This window comes from Mesoplodon mirus (assembly GCF_964341445.2).
Source record: "Mesoplodon mirus genome assembly, chromosome: 16".
Taxonomy (NCBI): Eukaryota; Metazoa; Chordata; class Mammalia; order Artiodactyla; family Ziphiidae; genus Mesoplodon; species Mesoplodon mirus.
In genome coordinates this window covers 18,897,960-18,920,864 of record NC_138992.1, presented here as the reverse complement: position 1 = coordinate 18,920,864, position 22,905 = coordinate 18,897,960, and the positions used below count along the sequence as shown (strand labels likewise).

General features: G+C 39.1%; 1 protein-coding gene across 1 annotated transcript in view; it reads right to left on the bottom strand.

Moving 5' to 3' along the window:
• Window positions 1–22,905, bottom strand: part of ENPP2 (ectonucleotide pyrophosphatase/phosphodiesterase 2) — a gene marked incomplete at its 5' end in the record, with an annotated part of 105,388 nt that overhangs the window by 16,587 nt on the left and 65,896 nt on the right. Inside the window, 8 exon segments of the mRNA XM_082601212.1 lie at window positions 3,492–3,543; window positions 6,100–6,284; window positions 7,406–7,493; window positions 7,658–7,745; window positions 10,411–10,538; window positions 10,891–10,922; window positions 14,186–14,311; window positions 17,139–17,247. Of these exon segments, the coding sequence (XP_082457338.1) occupies window positions 3,492–3,543; window positions 6,100–6,284; window positions 7,406–7,493; window positions 7,658–7,745; window positions 10,411–10,538; window positions 10,891–10,922; window positions 14,186–14,311; window positions 17,139–17,247 (808 nt within the window).

Here is a 22,905-nt window from a genome sequence, read left to right as displayed (position 1 = left end):
TAAGTCATTTTTCTAAGCAAATTAATTTCTCATGGCGTGTGATAAGGAGCCAAACACATAGGTGTTAAAATGATGTTTAATTCCCTTTCTCACAAAGATGATAGTGAATGCCAACCTGACTAAGAAAATACAAAACATGGTTTAACAATGCTAGTAGAGAAAAGACTAAAGTGAAAATAAATAGTGCAATTATTCTTACAGTAAAATTATACTTGGCTCTAGTGCCAGGATTGCTTGCTGTGAGAAATTTAAATATTTCCATTTCATTCATTCATTTATCGATTGATTCATGGATTACGAAATGAAAATTCAATAAGTTTGCCAAAACATTACATACATGTGATCCAGAAAAGCAGCCATGCAATTAAGATCCGGAATTCACTACAAATGTAGAAATATTAAAGCTTTAGCAAGCAGTTTAGATCACAATTTTTGAAGCTCATATTTGTTCTTCCTCTTCATTTTAGTAAAGGACTTGATTCTGTAAGTTTAGTATTCATAATAAAATATAGCCTAAGATTAATTTAATATACCACTGTTTTGTTACCTCAAATTTACCCTGGGTTGTTTCACTGTTGGAATGCATAGCTTTTACATGTGTGTTTGGTACAGATGTATGAGTGGTTTTATGTCATATGACATTAAAACAGTTACATATGAATGTTACAAATGGAATGGGCAGGGCCTGTGGTTTATTCTGAAAAAAATCAGCTACCTGTAGGTGTATTTTTTAAAAAAAACTAGGCAGGAAAATAATACAACTTTACATTTGTATAGAACTTTAGGTCTACAAAATGGTTTAAAAGCCTCAATATATATTAGAGATAGCCAGAAAGGGGAAGTGGTTACCCTGAGCATAACACGTACAGCACCTTGAATTCACGAGGTTCTACTCCAGCAGAGCAGACGTTGACTATTTCCAGTGGGAGACTAGACTTATGACCCAGGACACACCATAAAGGCCTGAAAGAACTCAGACCAAGAAAATGTCACTTTGCAGCTGAAGAAATGACTGAGACAAGACCCTTAAGGAGACAGACACCAAGAGACAGAGAGAGAGAGAAAGAGACAGGAGAGAGAACACCGAGGCTTACACATATCCTAGAATCTAAATGAGCAAATGCTTTGCACATAATAAGACAATGATATATAATTATTTGAATTTCATGTAATAGTTTTAAAGTCTATCTTGTATCACTCCAGTTATTGGCAATTGCAAGTAGCCATTATTATGCATACATACAAAACAATGCTGTATAAACTTAAACAACCTTACCAAAAGTCTATTGAATACTAAACTGTTAATTATAATAAAAATAAATAAAGTCTCTCATTAGAGACTATCCCATTAGGCCATGAGCAGACCAAGAAGGTGTGCTACCATGATCCTCCCCTAACATTTTATGTCACCATTGTGAAGTCACATGCTGGAAACTATTGGTGACACACCTGACAGAACTAGATGTCTCAGAGAAATCAGCTCCCAGCCCAGGGTAGGCACTCAACAAAAACACATGAGGGTCCATTTCCATGAAAGTATATAAACTTTAAGCCTCAGTGACATAAAATCATCTAGAGATAAGACACATATTCACCTCTGAGCAGAGCAATGGTGCGGTGAGGTCAATAACTATGGCTCTTTCCAGCCCTGAGAGTCAGTGATTCACCTAGAAGATGCCTCTTATTTTCATGCTCAGAAGTTTGAGGCCACTGTTTATGCTGACTTGTGGGACTGGTTTTGTCCTATGAGCACACTGCCACGAAAAAACTAAATGAAAGATTTTTTTCCCAGATGGAAATGTTTTAGGACCATGAATAGTCAGAGATTGAATCAGCAAAAACATTAGAGTCCATTCAAAGTTATCATAATTAACTATTTCATTAGTGACTTTTAGAAGAGAAACATCTCAGTAATATTTCTCTGCCTTGGTGAGTGAATATTTGAAAAACTCAAATCATGAGACTCCATACTCCATGATCCTGGCAGCACTGTAATTTTTCCAATTCTAATGACACCGCAGTCCACTAGAGGTCTGATGTCAAACATTTCAGATCAATTCTAGATTTGTGAAGCATTTGTGTACCTTCCATCAACTAAGTCTTATCTCAAAAGCCGTGTTCTTCCAATTACATGCCAAAGAGTCTGTGTGTTCTATCATCAAAGAGAGAAGCGGGACGGTGGTGATGCAGAAAGAGAAGAAAAAAAGTGAAAATCTTTACGAAGAGGGGAAATAATTCAAGTAAATAAAATATTCTGCTGGTTTCCTCAACCTTTACTTAATCAGATTGGAAATGGCACGTATGATAAATAGAACCATATGTAAGCTAATAACTCAAGTAATGCTCTCAAGAGAATTTGACTACGTGCATCTTTACTGCATGACTTGGGCTGCTGTGCTTGATTTCTGTCTTCTTTTTAATACACTTTCGGTCATTCCCTTGCTGTTACAAGATGCTATCCCATCTGCTGTAGTAACCTGTGTAGGAGCCTTTCCGTCTTCTTCTAATCTCTTCTAATTTTCCTGGGATTTCAAATCCAGAAGGAAGAGCTTATGTGGTAGATTGCATTATTGTTCCTAATTATTTATGCTCTTTTGTAAGGGATTATATACTTCTGCCCATTGCCAAGTGACTTGTAGGACAGTGTCCTTGTGGAAAGAATATACTTCCCTACTCCACTGGTTTCATGTGCCCTACTTTCACCAATGAACTGGCAATGGAAGTGACAGATGCCTCATCAAGGCAGAAGTGTTGAGACCCATTGCCTGGTTCTGCCATTCCTCTTTTCCCTCTACCACGAGAAGGGCATGTCCCAGCTAGGGGCTGCTCCTTCAGCCTAGATTCCAGAATAAAATGTACACATGGGGCAGAGCCACACTTGGCCTATAGTCAGCATCCTGAAATATGAACAAGAAATGCACAGCCCACTGAGATTCTCTTTTTTCATCACAAGCTTGCAAAAGTTGACTAATACAGGAGGGTTATTATTGTACGTAAACTAAGAGGAGAATGAGTTAGGGCTCAAGATAATTCTTCTTTGAAGAGAGATTTCTGATTTGGTTCCTTCTGTGCATCCCTTCCCATAACATATACACTGACTCTGCAGGTCGGTAAGCTTCAGTAGAGGTACCAGCTGTTACCATTTATAACTGTGACTTCCATTCCCTTCATTGAAGTCCCCATCAGCACCTTAACTTATGACCCATCAGATGCACAATGGTATATTTAATCCCTCTGCTTTTCAGAGGGCTTAAAAGCTATTGAGGAAAAAGAAAGGTAATGGAACTTTTCTGACTTATTACACAGCTGGCATCCTGTGTACATAGAATAAACTAATACCTTTTGCCAGATGGTATAAAAATCACTTTGCAATCCAAATTCGAATTTTTAAAAATATTGTGCTTACACTATGAAGTAAATAAGAAGTCTCTCCAATTTTTGGAAGCTAGAAAACAAAACTTATCTGGTTGTTTTTTCCATCAACTCCTTACCTTCTGTAGACCCTTTTATATGAAGGCGTTTGTTGAGTTCATCCAATTTGTTCTGCATGTGTGAAAACCAAAAAAAAAAAAAAAAAGAAAGAAAAGAAAAGAGACGAGAAAGCAAATCAGAAATGTTTTTTCTTTCCAGCACCCTTCTCTCTATTTAGTACCCAGCTAAATTCAAAACAGGATCCTAAACTTCATCAATACCATGAACTCTGCAGAGTATTTACTACTTTATCTCAAAATGAAATTTTAGGCTCCATGTCCTAGAGATCTATGGTCACGAATATGTTATTTAATTTCTCCATGAATTTGTTTCCTTTCCTTAAAAGTGTGGATAATCATGGTACCAACCTCTCATGTCGACAACGATGATTAGGGCGCATATATGTAAATTAATTCGAATATTGCCTCAATATTTCAGATTAATCTCTAGGTACACTAAAGTGATTCCCAAACCAAGTTATGAAATTGCTTTTTCTAAAGCTGAAACATAATGACTCAGCAGTTCTGAAAAACCACGGCTCAGCAACTCCATCTCCCACTATATATTCTAGAGATACTCTAGCATACGTGTACAAAAAGACATTTGCAGTAATGTCTACTGCAGCATTGTTTGGAAGAACTAACAATTGGAAATTATCAAATGTTCTCAAATAGGAAAATGAATAGAATTGTGATGGTGTAATTATATAATTAAATATTAATTATTAGCAGTAAAAACGAATGAGCTAAAACTTCACATATTAATATGCATAAATCTCAAAAATACAAGGATGAACAAATAAATGCAGGATACATATAGTATAACAGCATTTACATAAAAATATAAAATATCCAAAGCTATCCCATAGGTTATTTTAGGGAACTATGTACTAAAAATTAGTTAATACATTATTTAAGAGATACGTATGTATGGAGTGAAAGTATAGAGGCCTACATGGCAATTATATACACTATATTCAGGATATTAGTTACCTTTGGGGTAGAAAGGAAGTGGGATTGGGGTGTGGGATGTCACATGGAGCTTCCATTCAATCTGTAATGTTTTCTTTCTCACAATGTGTGTATTGAAGTATTCATTTTATTAATCTCTATACCTTTTCAGTGTGTCTATATATTTTTTTTAAGAAGTCTTTTGGAGAAAGCCACTGACAAAATAAAGATGATCTAGAATCCCTCTAAAACGGTTTAAGATAAAATAACCAAAATATTTCTTGCTTCCCAGAAGAAAGGTAATTCAGAAAACAAGATACAGCTAATAGACGTCTCTAAAAATATAACTAGAATTCACTTCAAAGGCCACTTCCTGTTGACTTTGGCAACTCAACTCCTCCAGCTGAGGTCTTAGAATTACCTACTTTTTATATTAATTAGCCCTGTTAGTTCTTATCAGGAGCTAAAGTAGGAAGGATTAATAAAGGGAAGGAGGTAGGGAAGAAGGGCAAACTTCCTCCCGTGGTGGGCCTCCCACACTGTGGCTCCTAGGCCCCTAGGAACCCTAGAAGGTAGCAAATGGTAGGGGAGGGGGATAGACCAGTGGGAAAATTATTTTCCATTTTTCTGAGGTCTGATAGAAAGATCACACATTTGCCTGTAATAAAACCACACATGCAAAAATAGAATTGCTTTGCTTTGTGTTGGAACCCTCTCAACCACTAACCAGTGTTAGTGGTAACACTGATTGTAGCTTGCTGTCAGAAGCACTGATGGGCAACTCTACAAGTCTTGGATCAATATAAAATTCAATAAGCAAATCATTACTGAACATGTGTCGTTTGCTTTTCTCAATAACTGTCCAAACACGAGGTGCTGGGTAGTCCCTATCTGCACCCCCAACACCCACCCTGCCACACCCTTCCTTACCCTGTTCTGTGCCCTGGGAGACTGATCTCTAGGGACTCACCAAAGAGCAAGCTTGCCCTCCAGCCAATGAGAGGTACCAGCAGGGGATGGGGAGGGGTGGGTTTACTCCCCCAGCTTCCCCTCTACCAGGTTGCAGTGCGTTAGCTGCACCCATCTACCAAATTCCATCGTTTCTTCCTATATAGCTCTTTCTCCATGTGCCAGTAACTCCTCCTCCCTCCCTTTATTGTTGAGGCCTAGGATTGGTACCCTATTAGCCCCAGGGTACTTCAGCATCCCTCACTGATTTCTCTCTACCCTGCCAGCCTTTGAAATAGTCTTCTCATTAAATGTGATTGAAACAATCTCTTTAAAACTTCTTTAAAAAGTTCTTCTGCATGGGCCATCTGTTTCTTATTGGGACCATGACTGATAGACATGCGATCCAGGTTGAAAAAAAAAAAGAAAAAAGAACATGTTGGTTGGGAATTGTGATTCCACAGAATAGCATTATGAATTTTACTTTTGGTTCTTCATTTTCTATCCCTGGGCTGTCCAATATGGTCGCCATGAGCCACATATGGCTCTTTACATTTAAAGTCACTAAACGAAATTAAAAACTTAGTTCCAAGTGTTCAAAAGCTACATCTGATCAGTGACTACCATTCTGGACAGTACAGATATACCATCATCACAGAAAGTTCTATTGGACAGCACTGCTCTACACCCAATAGGCTCCTCCATGATAAACATTAAAAATTATTTCTACCTTTGGCTCTACCTTATCATCACAGGTACAGCCCAGGTCAAAATCAGACTGAAGGTACATAATCCCTGGGTAGTTGGGTCTGGTAACTTCCTCTGGCATGGTGGGTCTGAAAGTGTTAGTACGCAGGAGATGGTTCAAACTTCCATGAGTCCCATTATTAGGAGCTGGTTTCAATCCCAGGAGATCTGATGAGAAGAAAGAAAAGATCCAGGTACTTTGTAAATATTTTTGATGAGGTATAGGGAGAGTCAAAACCATTCACCTTCCAAGGGCCTGAAAACTTGGAACACAAATTAGAATCGAATAAAACCAAATTTAGACTGTAGGCTTGCTTCTTACCTCCTAAATCATTCTTGCCCGATCATGTCTTGGCAACAATGTTCTGAATTAGTATGTTCATTGCTTGATTATAAAGAGAGACATTTCCAGAAAGACAGAGTGAAGAAATAGCGCCTTACTTAGCTACTGCCTATGTCTGTGATAGTTACAACCCAAGGACCATCGGCGTCAGTATCATTGCCTTTCTGATTCTCTAAAAGTCTAAGGAGACTTTTTATTCCAAATTTTGAAGCGGGACTTATAATCAATAAATAACCTCTAGTCTGCCCTCTCATGCACTCCACAGAAGCACGGGGACAAGAGGAGGTTTTGGTCTTGTGCCCTAAAGTGCCGCTGTGAAATGAACAGGCTGATTTCACAGCAAGTGAAATGGTTGCCAAGCGAGCATACAGTGACTTGCCTAAGCTGAGAGGTGGGGCAGGGGAGAGCCAGCAGCCAAGATGGGAAAAGAACCCAGGAGACCCGACTTTCAGACTCCCCCTCTAACCACCAGACTGGCACTCCCTTACTAAATAGGAAAAGTTGTCCTCATTCAGCAACTAGAAACTCAAGGAAGAAAAATAATTAGGCGTACATAAATAGCTGGCCAGGATACAAGCTGGCGAAATTTTAACTGGGCTGCAATGGGAGAGATGGAGGTGGGAGAAAGCTCTGTGCCGAACTCTTGCTTTACCCAGCCTCTGACCATTGGTGTCAAACTGTAATGCTATGTTAGATCAGCCAGAGACTGCCAACAGCAACACTATGAAAACTCCCCGTTAGTCAACTGTTGAAGGAAGACAAAGAAGCCTTAGAAGGGGATGATATTCTGTCTCTTGAACCAATGGGCAAATTACAACATTTTTTGTGTGTGAAAAGATGAGGTGATCCCAGAAAACAGACACCTCATTTCTTTCTCTGACATTGAAAGAAGTTCATACGTTAACTCAAGATTGTTTTCTTGGTTTTGATGAAATAAGTGACTTACCACACATAACATTGTAAAGTTCAATGTTTTCAAATGGAGGCACTTTAGTCTTGTACTTAAATGTTGGGCCATAACCTACGAAAACAGTCTTCCAAAAGAAAAGAAAACAAACAAAACAATTAGGCATTGCTAATATCTAGTAGCAACCCTTCCTCGATTTATAAATGCTTTGCAAGCTTCACTCACACCACCATTCCCACCCCTTCTTGGAGTCACTAAAACACACCTCAAGTCACAGTTCTAGGAGCATACCTGCATGCTGCTGACCTTGTTATCAAATCCATGGTCTCCCTGGAAAAAACATTTTCCCGATGGTTTCTTATAAACATCCAAAGGTTTCCTAGAGTGAAACATTGTACAATCAGTTAGGATTTCTCATGAAATCATTCTGATTAAAAAAAAAACCAAAAGACAAAAACCAGTGCACAAAAAATATCTCTAAGGAGTGGATCTTACAAGTATATTCTTCTCATTGTAATTGCATCATTCCTGTGGTGACGAAAACATGATGCTGTTCTTTTGCCCCAAGTGCTTTTGCTTTGACAATCAGCCCAGGACAAATTGGGACCTGAAGTCCTAGTCCCCTCCTCATACCTAGTGCTTGAACTGAGCAAAGCCCTGGTCACAGGTACAGACACACCTTGTAGATACTGCACGTTCGATTCCAGACCACCACAATAAAGAGAACATCGCAGTAAACTGAGTCACATGAAGTTTTTGGTTTCCCAGTGCATAGAAAAGGTATAGTTATACTATACTATATTAAGTACACAATAGCATTATGTCTAAAACAACAACACACATACCTTAATTTAAAAATAGTGCTGTCGGAAAAATGTCACCTATAGACTCTCGATGCAGGGTTGCCACAAAACTTCAACTGTCTGCCTATGTGCTTCACTAGCTCCAGGACTGTAAGACTCTCCACTCTGGGGCCGTGTTTGTCTGGTTCATTTCTACATACCCATCACTATGTTCCATGCTAAGCACACAGTTGGCACTTTAAAAATATGTGATTTTAATCAATGAATGGAGAACTGTATTCTATAAAAATGTTTGCATACAAATTTACCTGTCAACAAATTTACCTAGTAATACCACTAGAGAACATAACTGAGTCATAAGCTTAACATATGTAATAGTGGCATAGCTAACAAGAGTCAAGCCTCACCTAGACAGTACCTCTATTTAGAAATAGACAATGGAAACCTTGCTCTCTAGACATCAAAAACATCTGAGCTTCCTTGTTGGGACAGGAAGATGCCTTTTGCTTTAGAGTCATGCAGCACTTTTCCAAAACACTTTCATGTTTATTAAGACAAATATTTCCTAAGTACCTATAGGTACATTGTACTGAAGTAAAGTGCTTGGGGGAAAACAAAGAAATTAAACTTTGGGGTCTTTGCTCTTAGAAAAAGTACTTTCATCTTGGGATAAGATATGGGCATATAATAACTCAACAGTGCAAGACATAAGTTGAAAAGGTTTACTGCTAATTAAAATGCCTGGCTTTGGTCTACACTAATTTGCTCAACCATCTTCATCTTTTACTTAACTCCTACTCAACTCCCAAGTTTTCTTCATTGAAACCTACAAACGGTACAAATTTGCTCATTCTTCCAAGCCATCCCATACTCAGACATACTCAGCCAATCCATTTTGGTCACATTTTTGTAACTTTTCCTTGAAGACTCCCCATGTCTGTTCTAAATGATCTCAATAATTTCTAGTTTACATACATATCTCTTCACAATCCTACATATTTAACTCTATGTACCCCCTGACAATTACGGTAGGATATTTGTGTATTTGTCACATGTGTTTCTCTAGATGTTCCATACTGATGCAAGCTCTTAGAGGACACACATTTTCTTGTTATCTTCTCTCCCTTGTAAATTCATTCAGGTACCAAGCCAGAGTACATCTACTAGTTGTTCAATTATTACTAAGTTAATTAAGACTGAGTCTCAGCACTTTTTTTAAGGAGAAAGTCAGAGTAAGAGTGAGTGGGGGACTTCCCTGGTGGCACAGTGGTTAAGAATCCGCCTGCCAGTTCAGGGGACACGGGTTCGATCCCTGGTCCGGGAAGATCCCACATGCCGTGGAGCAACTAAGCCCGTACGCCACAACTACTGAGCCTGCGCTCTAGAGCCCGTGAGCCACAACTACTGGAGACCACATGCCCTAGAGCCCGCGCCACAAATACTGAACCCGTGTGCTGCAACTACTGAAGACCCCGCCTAGAGCCCTGCTCCGCAACAAGAGAAGCCACCACAATGAGAAGCCGTGCACCGCAACAAAGAGTAGCCCCTGCTTGCCTCAACTAGGGAAATCCCATGCGCAGCAACGAAGACCCAACGCAGCCAAAAAAATAAATAAATAAAAGAGTGAGTAGGAAAGGGCTGCCCCCAGGTCTGTGTGAAAGTGATTAAGCTTTGGATGATTAACTCTTTGGAACTGGTTAGAGCTTCCAGACACATCCTACATCAGATTCAAGAGCAAAGAATAGTCTCTTCCATATTGGAGAGTCTTTTGTAGTTCAAAACAAGGCAAACATCTGAAATATTTAAGGCAATGTAAAACACGCCTACAGTAACAGAGGTTTTAAGATTAACAACATTTTCTGAACTCTTCTATAAATGTCGCTACAAGCTAAGTTTCGTCAACGGAGGCCAAACCTGTCCAGTGTGGTAAGGCAATGTCCCAGGCATATGTTTGACTTACTCAAGTAATAAGAATAGAATGTAAATTTGAAAAACAAAACAGAGAGACAAACACACAAAGATGCACTGAGAGGCTACAAACAGCCACCAAGATGCTGAGACCAGGAACACAGAGATGTATTGTCTCAGGGCTAATTGTTTATCCAGCACACAAACTCTTTGCAAACGATGAGATTTCCAACTGAAATTTCTTTTTATAATGGCTAAGGACCTTAAAGGACTCCAGCTTCCAAAGGGGTGGTTATGAAGATGAGAATCAGGGACAGCCTATCCCTAAGTTACCTTGCGACGTGCCATCTTCGGTCCACCAATAAATGGATGTCCTCAATTCTTCTGTTGTTGGCATAGTGCAAACGTTTGGGAAGGTGCTGTTTCATGTAAGGCTTAAAGTGCTGATCTGGTTTTTTACACTGAAATAGAAATAGATATTGAACTTTAGATGGACTGTCTTCTAGAAAAGTCCAAGACATTCTCTCTAGAAAGAGGAAGGAGGTTTTAAGTCAAACGAAAGGCTAATTACTGCATAAATGGCATTTGTTACCCCTATCAAATGATAAAAGCTGAAAACAAATACATTCAAAGGGGATTAGATAATGTTGAAGAAGACATAGAAGGTTATCAGAGGGGAGTTAGAAATTTTTAAGATAGGATGGCAGGGCAGTGAGGAAAATGTTCCTCTCAGCCTACAGGGAAGTTGAATACAGGAGATGAGTGTGTGGAAGCTACTCCAAGGGCAGAGGCCTGGTGACATGCATTACTTACCGTGAGATTAGCAATAATGACTTTAGGGTCATCTGTTCAAAGAGAGAAGGAGAAAGATTTCAAAAGAGTTGACAGTAATCACTGAGAGAAATCATTTTTGCAGCGAGAAACTCAATTCTTTTTTTTTTCTCCTAGAAGACCTATCACTTCAGATTTTCTGTAAAATATATGTAAAACTGTGTGTGGGTATTTAAAATTTCAGTAAGTGAAATGTATCTAAATGAGAGGAACAATTCCTATGGTAAATGTCCCTGCTAGGTCCAAGTCAACCTTTCCGGAAGGGAATTCCTCCTTCCAGAACACCGGGGTATTGCTGGGTAAATTGCTTTTTTAAAATTCTCCCAAATGGTCCCTCTGGAACCTGGATTGAGTTTATTTGAAGTTTAACATCAGGAACTAAACTGGGCAATTGGGGCTTTTAATGTAACTTCCTATGTATCTGCAGATCTTTCAAACAAGCGATCATCCACTTTTAAGATGAATCTTCTAATCCATTATTTTTTCTAAAGGGAAGTTTTTTCCTCAGTAATATCACAGGTCTAATTACATAGGTGGCTGCCCCTTTCCAGTTGCAGACACACACATGTATGCACCTCCTTTATTTTCACTACCAGCAAACAAAGGATATTTAGTCAATACCCTGAACTAGCTAAAAGCAAAACTATGTAAATGATGGCTGTGTATAAACTGTGGACAGGATTATATTATCTGAAGGTCCCCTTTTATGGGGGGGGGTGGAGAAAGAAGAGATTGTAGGTTGGTTGGATTTTGTTTTGTTTTCCAAAAATTTGCTTCAGCATGTCATTATAGAATCAGCAGAAAAGGAAAGCAGCGTTCAGAAGAGATACTGACAGTCATGAGGCAACCATCCCTGGAATATAAACATCAGTAGAGCAGGTCATGTCTCTGTCATTTCCTGCTGCATCCCCAGGGCCTGGTAAGCACTCAATAAACATTTGTTAATAAATATAAATAAATATTTGTTCATGTTTGTTGCACATGCATGAATAAGCTTGCCTTGCAGCATAAATATACACTCTTCAAAGACAACGTTCAGAATCTTAGTTCTAAAGCTAGGAAATTCGAAGATTAATAAATGTGGATTCCCTTCTCCTTAAACTGGGGGTAAAATTTAGATGCATCTTTCAATGACAAGAAAATAAGTAATAATGGTAGCAATAATAATTAACCGAAATTGTGTCCATACCATGTTCTGTCTCTGTAAGGGCTTTACAGGCACTGTCTCTCTGGTCATTCACAGCTACTCTGCTGGAATGTAGGTGCGATCAGAATCCTCACTAAGCCAACTGGCATTTAGAAGGTGGAGGCGGGGGACGAGGGGAACGTGCACACTGGGACCCTGCTGGCAATCTGACTGAGCAAGCCATGCTTTGAACCTCTACATTCAGTGACCTCATCAACCACAGTCCTCAAAGGGACCAAAGAGAATGAGTTCATGTTCTTCGATAATGAAGAAAAATAAATAGCACAGGGCAGTCTTGTGCTCAGATAAATCCCAGAGAACTTCTAGGAAATAACAAATGCCTGAGTCCATGTGTGGGACACCAATCCTTCAATTCTGAAATGCTCAGCCCTCTCATACTAACAGCTCCCAGAAAGCAGGGGAGGTCCCCAGGACAGGGTAGTGGTTAAGAGTCAGTTAAGCATCTGGGTTTACATCCCCGCTCTGCCGCTCACTGACTGTCGTCCTCTTAGCCAGTTACTTCACCTCTCTCTGAGCCTTGATTGCCACTGTTTATAAGAGGAGATGATAATACCTAGCACACAGGCCATTGGAAAGATTCAATACATGTGTATACATCTGGCTGAAAGAGTGATGTGATGAAAACATCATCATCATAACTACCATTTATATAGCTTTGACTATGTGCTAAACGCTAATCTAAGTGATATGTAGAGAATCTCTCATTTAATCTTCCCCCAAATCCTTATGTTACAGATGAGAAGACTAAGGCACAGAGTGTTTAAGTAGCTTGCCTTAAGTAGCTTAAGGTCACAGAGTGAAGCAGCTGGCAAAGATTTGAACCCACACATCCTGCCACCATTGTTTTTGCTCTTAGACACCTCGCTCTCCCATCTCTCATAAAATGTATGAATGTGTTTTTTTAAATACAAGACATTTAATTATTGGTAGTTATCATTTCATTAGCCTTAGGAAAGTTTTCCTTCCACCCCTAAAACAACCTCCCCATTACTTTTACTGATGTTTTGAAATACCTTTCAAAATAGACAAAAACTTTCTTGCATAAGCCCTAGAATGCAAATACTAAATCAAGAGGTACCATAGGGACTCTGCAGGCCACTCTGGCGAGGCCCTGCCTAGCTCAAGTGAACAGAGAAGACAGGACACGGAGGATAGAAAAGGCATGGAAAAGAGAAGGCAGAGACACCAACGTTTTGTTTATTTCACAGCGTTGCCTGGAGCTGACCTTGGAAGAGTTCCCATTTCTGTTGACTCAGTAACATCGTTTGGGAAAAACTTAATTTTCCAAAGCTTTACGCTTGGTGCCAATGGTTTCTTATTCTCAAGGCTAAAAATACTAAAGGATTTTTTTCTTCCCCAAAATGCAGCATGCCTCCAATAAAACTATACACTTCTCCAAAGCTAGGTGGTTGGGCAGCATGTAAAACATCTTAGCCCATAAATCAAAGTTCTCGTCAGTGGCATATCATAATCCAAATGTATAAAACAGAAGTGCTAAGATTATTACTGTTTATTTTATTTCTAATCTGTCAAAACAGCTGCCACTTTCCAAGGGCTTAATAGTTTCTCCTTCTGGGTTCTGTCAATCACTTCTCTAAAGGTGAAGAGTTCCCTTCAACCAGGCTCCTAGGAAGGTTGAGGGTCCGAGGGCACTTTTGCCAACCCTGTCATGGACTCCCTCACTTGAGCTAAAGAGTAAACCTGAACCTCTTGGAAAATTTGTCTCTTGTAAGCAGAAGTTTATGGTTATACACATGCCTCAAATTAAGTGTATTTTCCACATGATAAAAACAAGAGCAAATATTTACATAATGCTACCAGGGGCCAGGAACTATTCTAAATGAGATACATAGATTCATTTTCACAACAACCCTATGAGCTAGTTATTTATCATCCTTTTTTTCAGATGAAAAAACCTGAGGTTTAGAGTTTCAATGACTCATTCAAGTTCACTCAGCTAAGCAGCAAAGCTAGGATTTCCACCCAAATAGTCTAGCTTCAGAGAATAAGCCCTTTCTCACTCCGCTAAATTACCCTTCTAACAATTTAGTATTTTAAGAGTCAACTTACATTTAGCATTATTGCTAAATTTGGGTCGAATTCTTCCTAGAGTTCCTGGCACTAAAGTAATGTCATCCACATTAGTTAGGTAATTGCTCAAGAATTCGGTTCTGTCACATGTGACATCTTCCATTCCTATGGGGAGGGAAAAGAAAGTATTTTCAGGCAACTGTAAAATTAAAATCTCCACACAGACACTAAAGGTAACATTCAGGCCTCTCCTTAATTCGTTTTTCACAACTTAACATGAGGATCCTTCTCTTTTGAGGTTTCTTAACTTGACTTTGAATTTTTGAATGCTTCATTATATACTCTTTTCATCAGACATTGCTTTAGTCATATCATCTTGCAGCACTAGAAGGCTGAAAATGCATCATCTCAATTATATTTTAAGTCATTCAGCAAGACCAACAAGATAAAGGAAGTAACCATGATCTTTTAAAAAAAAATCTATTTACACTGTCATTATGAAAAAGATCTATTCTTAAAAAAAAAAACAACCCAGATTGCTTTAAACTCTTCCCAGCTAGGGGTGGTGTAAATAGCTATGTCTCTTTTACAGAATGTCATTTTCCAACTCTCTAATGTATCTCGCGACTTGAGTACATAATCACCAGTCCTCACTCTGCCTTCACTGGTGGCCTTGGATGTTACTGACAAAACAATACTGGCAACAAGAGAGAGAAAGAAAAATGTCAGCCCCAGTGACCACCCAAACTGAAAAACAAAATAACGCTGAAAACAAGCTGTAAACAGTATAATCAGTTAAAACTGAAAGCTAGCAACTAGAATATAAAAAGGGTCTTGATAGGGAATTTTTTCACCAACAAATATTGCCCCCTCCCACCCATGATTTGTTTCCTGCCTCCCATCAAGGAGAATTTCTTGATCAATATTAAAAAAATAAATAAAAACAAACTCAAATCTTAGAATCACAAGTTATGGAGGCTGGAAGAGAACTTTATTGTCATTTCAGAATTTATGAGATGAGATGAAGCTATAAAGGTTTAATATATTGCTTTGTACAATCCAGTATCCAAATATTTTTTAAGTGGGGAAATTTAAATGATTCTGTAAAGGATTCCCTAAGGTTTTGGAATAAAGAAATATAACTCAGAGTGGCCCAGATATGGTGAAATTCAAATTATCACCTTCTGGGATCCCAGATCCAGACCCCTCTTTTTTAAATATAAATTGGAAGGAAGAGAGAGAAAAACATATCCCAACATAGCACAAGGGTTATAGATCTTGCCTTTTAACACTTAAAATCTCAGGAGGAAAAACTGAAACAATAAACAGCTATTATGTTCAAGTACAATGTGAATCCAGGAAGGGGAAGTCTCTAAATACATGTTAATGGGAGACTAGAAGGACCTTCCATTTGCTGCCTTCCTAGGTCACTTAAGCCACCCCAGTGGTGAACCATCTCTCTTGCTTTCAAAGTTCTCTCAAGCATCATCACCCTTCACCCTCCAGACTAACTCTGTGTTGGTGGTGTTAGTGTTCTCATTCTACAGACAAGGAGGCTGAGACTTGGAGAGGCTTTTAAGTGGCACAGTGCAATTTGAACTCCATTGCAACTCATTCTTACTCCAAAGCCCAGGCCCTGGAACACTAGACAATACTACCTTTTAAGAAAGAGATGCTGTGCCATCTATTAATCTCAGAAGCCTGCACACTGGCAAGACCAGATTGTAATCTAGCCAAGACTTTTACAATGCTCCAGCATGTGATTCATTGGAGCCCATCTACTTCTTAGACATATGGCTCCACCATGTAAGCAAATGTTCTTGACACCTCTGGACAACTTAAATCAAATCAGCTGTGCCACAGGCTCCAGATTCTCTGTCCTATCTGCAGCTCTCCACCAAGTCAAACTCATGGAACATGATTTTGCAGATGGTTACATTTAGTCCCTGCAAAAGAGCATATTAGTTCTAGGGGATTTTTTTGTTTTTTGTTTTAATTTCTCATAGATCTTCTAGAAAATTCTATAAAGAAAACTTCAGGCCCAGAGCAGAGTTTTGATTAAGGAGAGTTATCTGCCCTTCTTAACAGAACTACCAAGTCAACTAATTTTCTTCTTCCAAACACTCTCCTAGAAGGGAGCAGCCCCATATTCCAGAGTCATGATTTCAATTTGCTAGTTCTGGAATGCAGAAGGCACTCTCAGCCTGCACACCTGTGAAATAAGAATGCTCTCTGATGCACCCTCCCATCCCAGCTCTATAAACATATATGTTTGTGATGCTCTTGATCCATAAATTTTTCTACTTTATACAGTGATTTAGAAAACAGCTTCCTAAACTGCTTCTTCCTCTCTTTAACAGTCTTCTCTATTGAAACAGGGTCCTCTAATTTGGGTCTTGAATTCGCTCAATGAATGCATAGAAATCACTTTTCTCATATGCCACTTCTTTGACAAGAAGCCTATGTCTCCACCTCTTTTTAATCATATTTAGATTTATTTTTTAGCCACATGAACTCTGTGGGCTCCTTTTGGGGATGTGGCTAGGAGGGCTATGTCACATTCACAGAGGAAGCTCTTAATATCACAAGGGAATTGTCTGCAATCTTTTTTTTTTTTTTTTGTCATGCTGCACAGCGTGAGGGATATTAGTTTCCCCGCCAGGGATCGAGCCCAGGCCCCAGCAGTGAAAGCGCCAAATCCTAACCACTGGACCGCCAGGGAATTCCCTGCAACTTTTTAATATGGGACAGATTTTTGTAGGAAGGCTTTTCCTGGGAAGAATAGGAAGATACAGGAATTCCCTGGTTTTGATCAAAATGTATGCAGGGTCATCTCAGGTCGTCTCATAATTTTGAGTCGTGGCTCGATTTCTTTCCCCATCCTGAAGAAAGGGGGAAGGAGGAAGAAGAATACAACCTGGGATTCTGAGAGTAAGGATTTCCCCAGCACATAAGAAACGTTATCTATCTGGATAATGAAACAAAGCTTTACCATGGTCTCCAACAAAGATGACATTTACACAGCGATGCAGCTTTAGTTGTTTCAGTCCATCCATTAATTGCCCCACTGTTTTGTCAATATCCCTCAGAGGGTTTGTCATCTGGAAAAAGTAGCAAATTAGTCCCTGAAGGTTTTTTTTTTTCCTTTCAGTATCTCATAGATCTTCTACCCCTAGAATATTCTGGAAAGAAAACTTCAGGCCCAGAGGCAGAGCTTTGTCTAGGGAGACTTTACTGCCTTTCTAAATGGAAACATGGTCTAAGCATTTTTATTTATATTCTTTTAGGAATGTAAAACCTCTCCTCATTCAATCCCTTTCAAGATTCTTTGATATAAAAATAGAAAAATTAAGGGCACTTCTTTTTTTAGAGATAAAATGGCCTTTCTAAAATGTAACAATGTTCTTTAAGTCCAAGAATTTTGAGAGTGAGTCAGATGGACAGTTTAAGCCTCTTGTTCCCTACGTGAAATCACCTAGGCTTTGAACCATGGCAAGAAGATGGAGGCTAAGTGAATCAAAAGCAGTTCTAAGGTTAAATGGTAACCTTCCACTGGATGCCAAATTAGAGCATCATTAATACAAAGAGATCCATCTAGTGTTCCAAAAAACTTAGCTGTCAATTTCTGACAACAGATTCGTAATAGAAGGACTACTTCTAAGAAGCAAGCTACTACTTCTCAATTTAGTCCCTTTCAAGCTGATCTTGAGTAAAATAAAAATCTACAAGAGTTCAAACTTAAACAGAAGTGAATCATTGAGCTTGTTCTAGAAGGTTTCTTATTTAGCCTAATGAAAAATGAAAACTCAGTTCTCTGAAGAACATTTCCAAAGCATAAGAATCATAATCCATCTCTCATGTTTTTGTTTCAAATGGAAGTTTCCGATAGCAGGAATGCCACCACCTACTAGAGACTTCCCTCTCCCTCTCATCTCTGTGCAATGGAAAGATTTTCAAGAAACATCCCATCAGACAAACACTTGACAGAACTTTAGCTGAATTTGACAGCTTAGCTACAATCACACATATCCACTCAAAATGACAGAGATAAGAACGGAAGGGATCGGTATATCTTTTTTTCCTCAGACACATAATCTTATCTTCCATTAGCATCTTCTCAGATGACTCTTGACCTTTCCTTATATCATGTCATCAGTAAAATCAGATGTAAATTTGTTTTTCTTCATGACAGGAGTCAGTATTTCAAATTCTGTCCCAAGGAGTAAGTCACAAGTGAAAGTTTCATAATGATGTGTGCAGCATAATCTGAAGAGACTAACAGAGGGTAGACTTAGAGCTATCTGCTTCTGAGTAAACTGTGCTCTCCTCTAAGACCTTCACCTAGACAAAGAAATACCAAGTTCACAACCTATGTCAACCCTTGGCAACAAACTCATTTTCTTTAGTCAGAAAGATGACTCAGGTTAAAATCCAGAACGTATTTCTTACTGATTAGTTCAAACAATCATAAATAAGATAGGGCCTCAGAGGTCTCCGGAGGTTTCAAGAAAAGTAACAACCTATAGGCTAATCTGAATGTAGTGAAAAGAGTACACATTGCTCATATCTCTATAAGAAAACACACCCAACTCTATCTACCCATTGTGTTCCCTCTCCTTCCGTCTCAGCTCTTCCCTTGCCTATCATCTAAGACCTCTTCTGAACTTGCAAGGTACAGACCACTGATCTAGTCCAATATACTGTTGAGTTCTAATCTATCCGGTCTGTCAGGAGTTCCCCAACTACCTTGCTGGGTTGTTCTCAAGAACCAAGGCTACAAGAAACTGTGACAAACTCTGTGAAAAAGTGCAAGCAAAACCAATAGCTTTCTTAACACTCATTCAAGCCTAAATATTCATACTAGTTTGGGGCAACTAACTTTAAAGAAAGTAGAAGGCGTTTTTTGTTTTTTGTTTTTTTCTGGCTGAAAGATCAAGAAGTCTTCACATCAGTGTTAACCTCTGAAGGAGCAGATTCTTCTGGATTCAAAGCCAAGGATGACACACCAGACTTTTTCTGAAACATATTCAGCTGATTTTCAAACCAAGGCACTGAAGGAAACCTTCAACTCAGACCTGCCCACCACAAAGCTTTGGAACAACAGATAAACTTACTTTGTCCTGACGAGTTTCCGCAGCATAATGATCCATCCTATGTAATTTTCTTCTTCTTTTCTTTGGAGGAGTAACTGGTCTTTCCTGTCTCCTCTTAGGGGTAACCTTCCTCTTAGGTCTCTTAGCCGGAGTAAAAGGTGAACCATAACTACTCTCCTGTACTGGCGGATAGAGATGTCTGGACTCAGAAGTCGTTTGTCCCTCTGGGTCAGATCATAAAGCTCACACTTTGCCATCTGGGGTCAGCAGAGTCTTAGTTAAAAAAACTGACTCCTTAAGTGAGAAAACATTGGTATGAGGGATGATTCAGGGAACTCTACAGAGAGAAGCCTCCTAGCTTGATCTTGATGCTGCTGTTACAGCTTCTTCACTGAGAACAAGAATATGATTTAAGAGAATCTGGTCATGTGGGTCTCTTTTGGCTGAGGGGCCTACTGTGGATAGACCTGAAGGTGACACAGAATTCTGCATTCCATAACTCCTGCATTACGGAGAGACTGGTCCTTGGCTACGAAAAGCTCTCCATTTATAAAGTACTAGCTGAAAACTTAATAGAATACTAGTCACTTGGTCGTTTCAAGATGCAAAAGGATTCATGGAGGTGGTTCCAATTCAGATTCTAACAGGTATCTGTTCAGACCACCAACTATATCCAAGCAACTGTCACCTTCTTTGGAAAGGATCAGGAAAAAACTTTTAAACCAAGGGTGGAATGAAACATAAATATGAAACAGTCCTCCTTGGTCATGAATGTACTTCCACAAATCAGCAGAGAGAACTTCCCACTGATAATTTAGGTTTCTGGTAGAGAAGAACTCTGAGCTAAGAGGTAACCATAAATAGAACTGTCTTTTTAAAAATCCTCTTGTGAAATTAGGTAAAATGTAAAAAGTCATCGAGACCTTTTCATCTTGGTATACAAATATATATCAAGAAAGATTCTACTTATACTCTTTCTGTTAGACATTTCCCTTTTAGTGGTGGTTGGGGGGTAGTGGCTGTACTATGCATGTGTTCTGAAAATCTAGCGAGCAGTAAAGGCTGACACGTAAACTGTAGGTAAGGAAGGTAACCTTTTGGGACTTCCAAATGCTGGAGAAAAACAGGCCCCTGATTTGCTGATGGTGCAAAGGTGAATTAAAGCAGCAAGCCCTGCTGTCTACCTAGCTGATTTCTTTCGGTGGGATGGTTCCGAGACTCATTCAAATGCAAGAAGGAACGATGTTAGTGTATCCAAAAAGGAGGCCATCTGCCATGCGATTTCACTGTTTCCAGAGCAAGCCACTGCAAAGGCATCGCCACAGCTGTCTCATCCTCTCTCTCCAGCAGAGCGATGGAAAAACACAGCCCCACGGACTCTGGTTTGGTTTGTTTTTTTTTTAATGCCTCTAGTTTTAGCCAATTCCCCATGAGGTGAGAAGCAAAAGGAAAAAGAGGGTTTACCATTTCATGGTCACCAAATTCATCAGCTAGCGCTCAAGTCTGCCCATCAGACACTCGGCCATTTGCAAGAGACCTCAACATTCCAAAGGCTCCAAAGGTAGCCCTTCTGGTTGCAGCAGGTTAGAGGGGCAGCAGGAGCAACAGGATTTTAGTCAAAATGAGTTTTCATCCAGGGATTATATTGCATGGATTTCCTTCTTCGAATGTTAGAGGTTGACAATAGCTAAGTTTTCACTGACCAGCCATACTTTAGTCTGACTTTAGAAGATTTAGCCTGAGGTTATTAAAAGGATGGGAAGGAGAGGGGTAAATTTCCCTGCTTTTCAGGATACTTTGCCATCTGAAGGTAGTAACTAGCCAGCCAAAGCTCTGCCCCTAGGCCTGAAGAGCAGCCGAACGAAGAGTCACAGGGAAAGCATAGAAGCTCAAAGAGAAAAAGGTTGCGCCAGTAACCAAAAGCAAGCATATTTTCTGAACATTCACCATTACACTGTGAAACCAGCAGCAATACGCCATTTCTTGAAGCTATTAGCCCAATGTTTGCGAATCGTCCTGAAAAAAGTATACTCAGGTATTAAGCGAATAAAGCACAAACTTCAAGTGTGTTGGAGCACACAACATTTTGCCAGATTGAATCATTTCGATTAAATTGCAAATGCAAGGTGTAAAAGATAACGTTACTGATTTTAAAGATAATATTTTAGCTACATGCACAATAAGTGTAGATGAGGGATATATAGGTAGATAAACCAATTCGTCTACCACAGAAAAGAGGTTCTGCTGGCTTTGGTTTCATGTTTTAAACTGTTTTGTTTTTCTTTCAGTAAAAAATAAGATTCCTAGAACCAAATGAGAAATCGTTGAAATCTGAAAACATCCCTTGCTTTTTTGGGAGAAAGTGACCAAGTTCTCAGGTTATCATAACTGAAGATACATCATAAGTGTTTTACCCCGTAGATATATGAGAATATCCCCGTTATAAGAAGCATTAGCACTAAAAAGAACATAGCGTGAATACTTCCAACTCTTAATTCAAAAATACTCAGGAAAAAATGTTTGTATATTTATGAGAATCCTGAACATAGAACCATCATTACAGCAAATTAAAGTGTCCTATGTTATACTTCATTTATCACTGCTCAGGACTTAAAAAAAAACTTTTAGTTTATTTCTCAATCAAAAACACACTTTCAAGTAAGTAATTATAACTGAACTACACATATTAGAAATCCAGAGATGTTAATGAATAAAGAACATTCATTGCTAAGCCATATAACTTTTAAGGAAATGAAAATTATAAGAATTATACCTCCTCTGTGTAGTAAAAAGCCAACTTTTGACATAAAGAAAACGTTCTGTGTGGTTTGAACATAGTTATTAATGGACCACTTTGCTTATCTCCTGGACTAAAGGAGAGTTAAATTATTTCCTAGTCTGGGAGTCAGAAGTTCTGTCTCCAAGTTCACTTACCAGCTGAGCAACTGGAGTAGCTCCTAACTTCTTAAAGTACCAGCCTCTGGCTTTTAAAAGAACGGCTATACCAAGCACTGTTTGTCTATGCCACAGGGTCTTTTAGGGGATACTATTATCCAAGCAAAACTGAACCTTTAAATAGGGTGCTTGGAACTGCTTAGGGTTTGGGTTGTTTTTTTTAACATCTTAATAAAATGAGATTCCTATTGTTCACTTTAGATTAATCTCAAAGAAAATCATCCTAAAGATAAAACAGCCATGCTTGCTCTGGCAAGAATAAGATTTGTGTTTCATGTATGCAGATGTTTATCTCATTTTATCATTTGTGTTTCATAATCATGCACCAGTGGTTAAACATCAAAGGAGTAGGAAAAAGAGCATCAGACTTATATGACTTCAATGATTTAAGGCAAACTCGGAATGGGTTCACACAGCCTCTAGTTTCCAGTGCTTAAGGAAATCACCGCTGAATTGATGTTAAAGCATTCAGAAGTATTTATGGCTCCTTAGTATTTACTGTCTTTGTTTAAACATGCTGCATTTTATTTTTTATTTTTTTATTTATTTATTTTTTTTTGCGGTACACGGGCCTCTCACTGTTGTGGCCTCTCCCGTTGCGGAGCACAGGCTCCGGACGCGCAGGCTCAGCAGCCATGGCTCACGGGCCCAGCTGCTCCGCGGCATGTGCGATCTTCCCGGACCGGGGCACGAACCCATGTCTCCTGAATC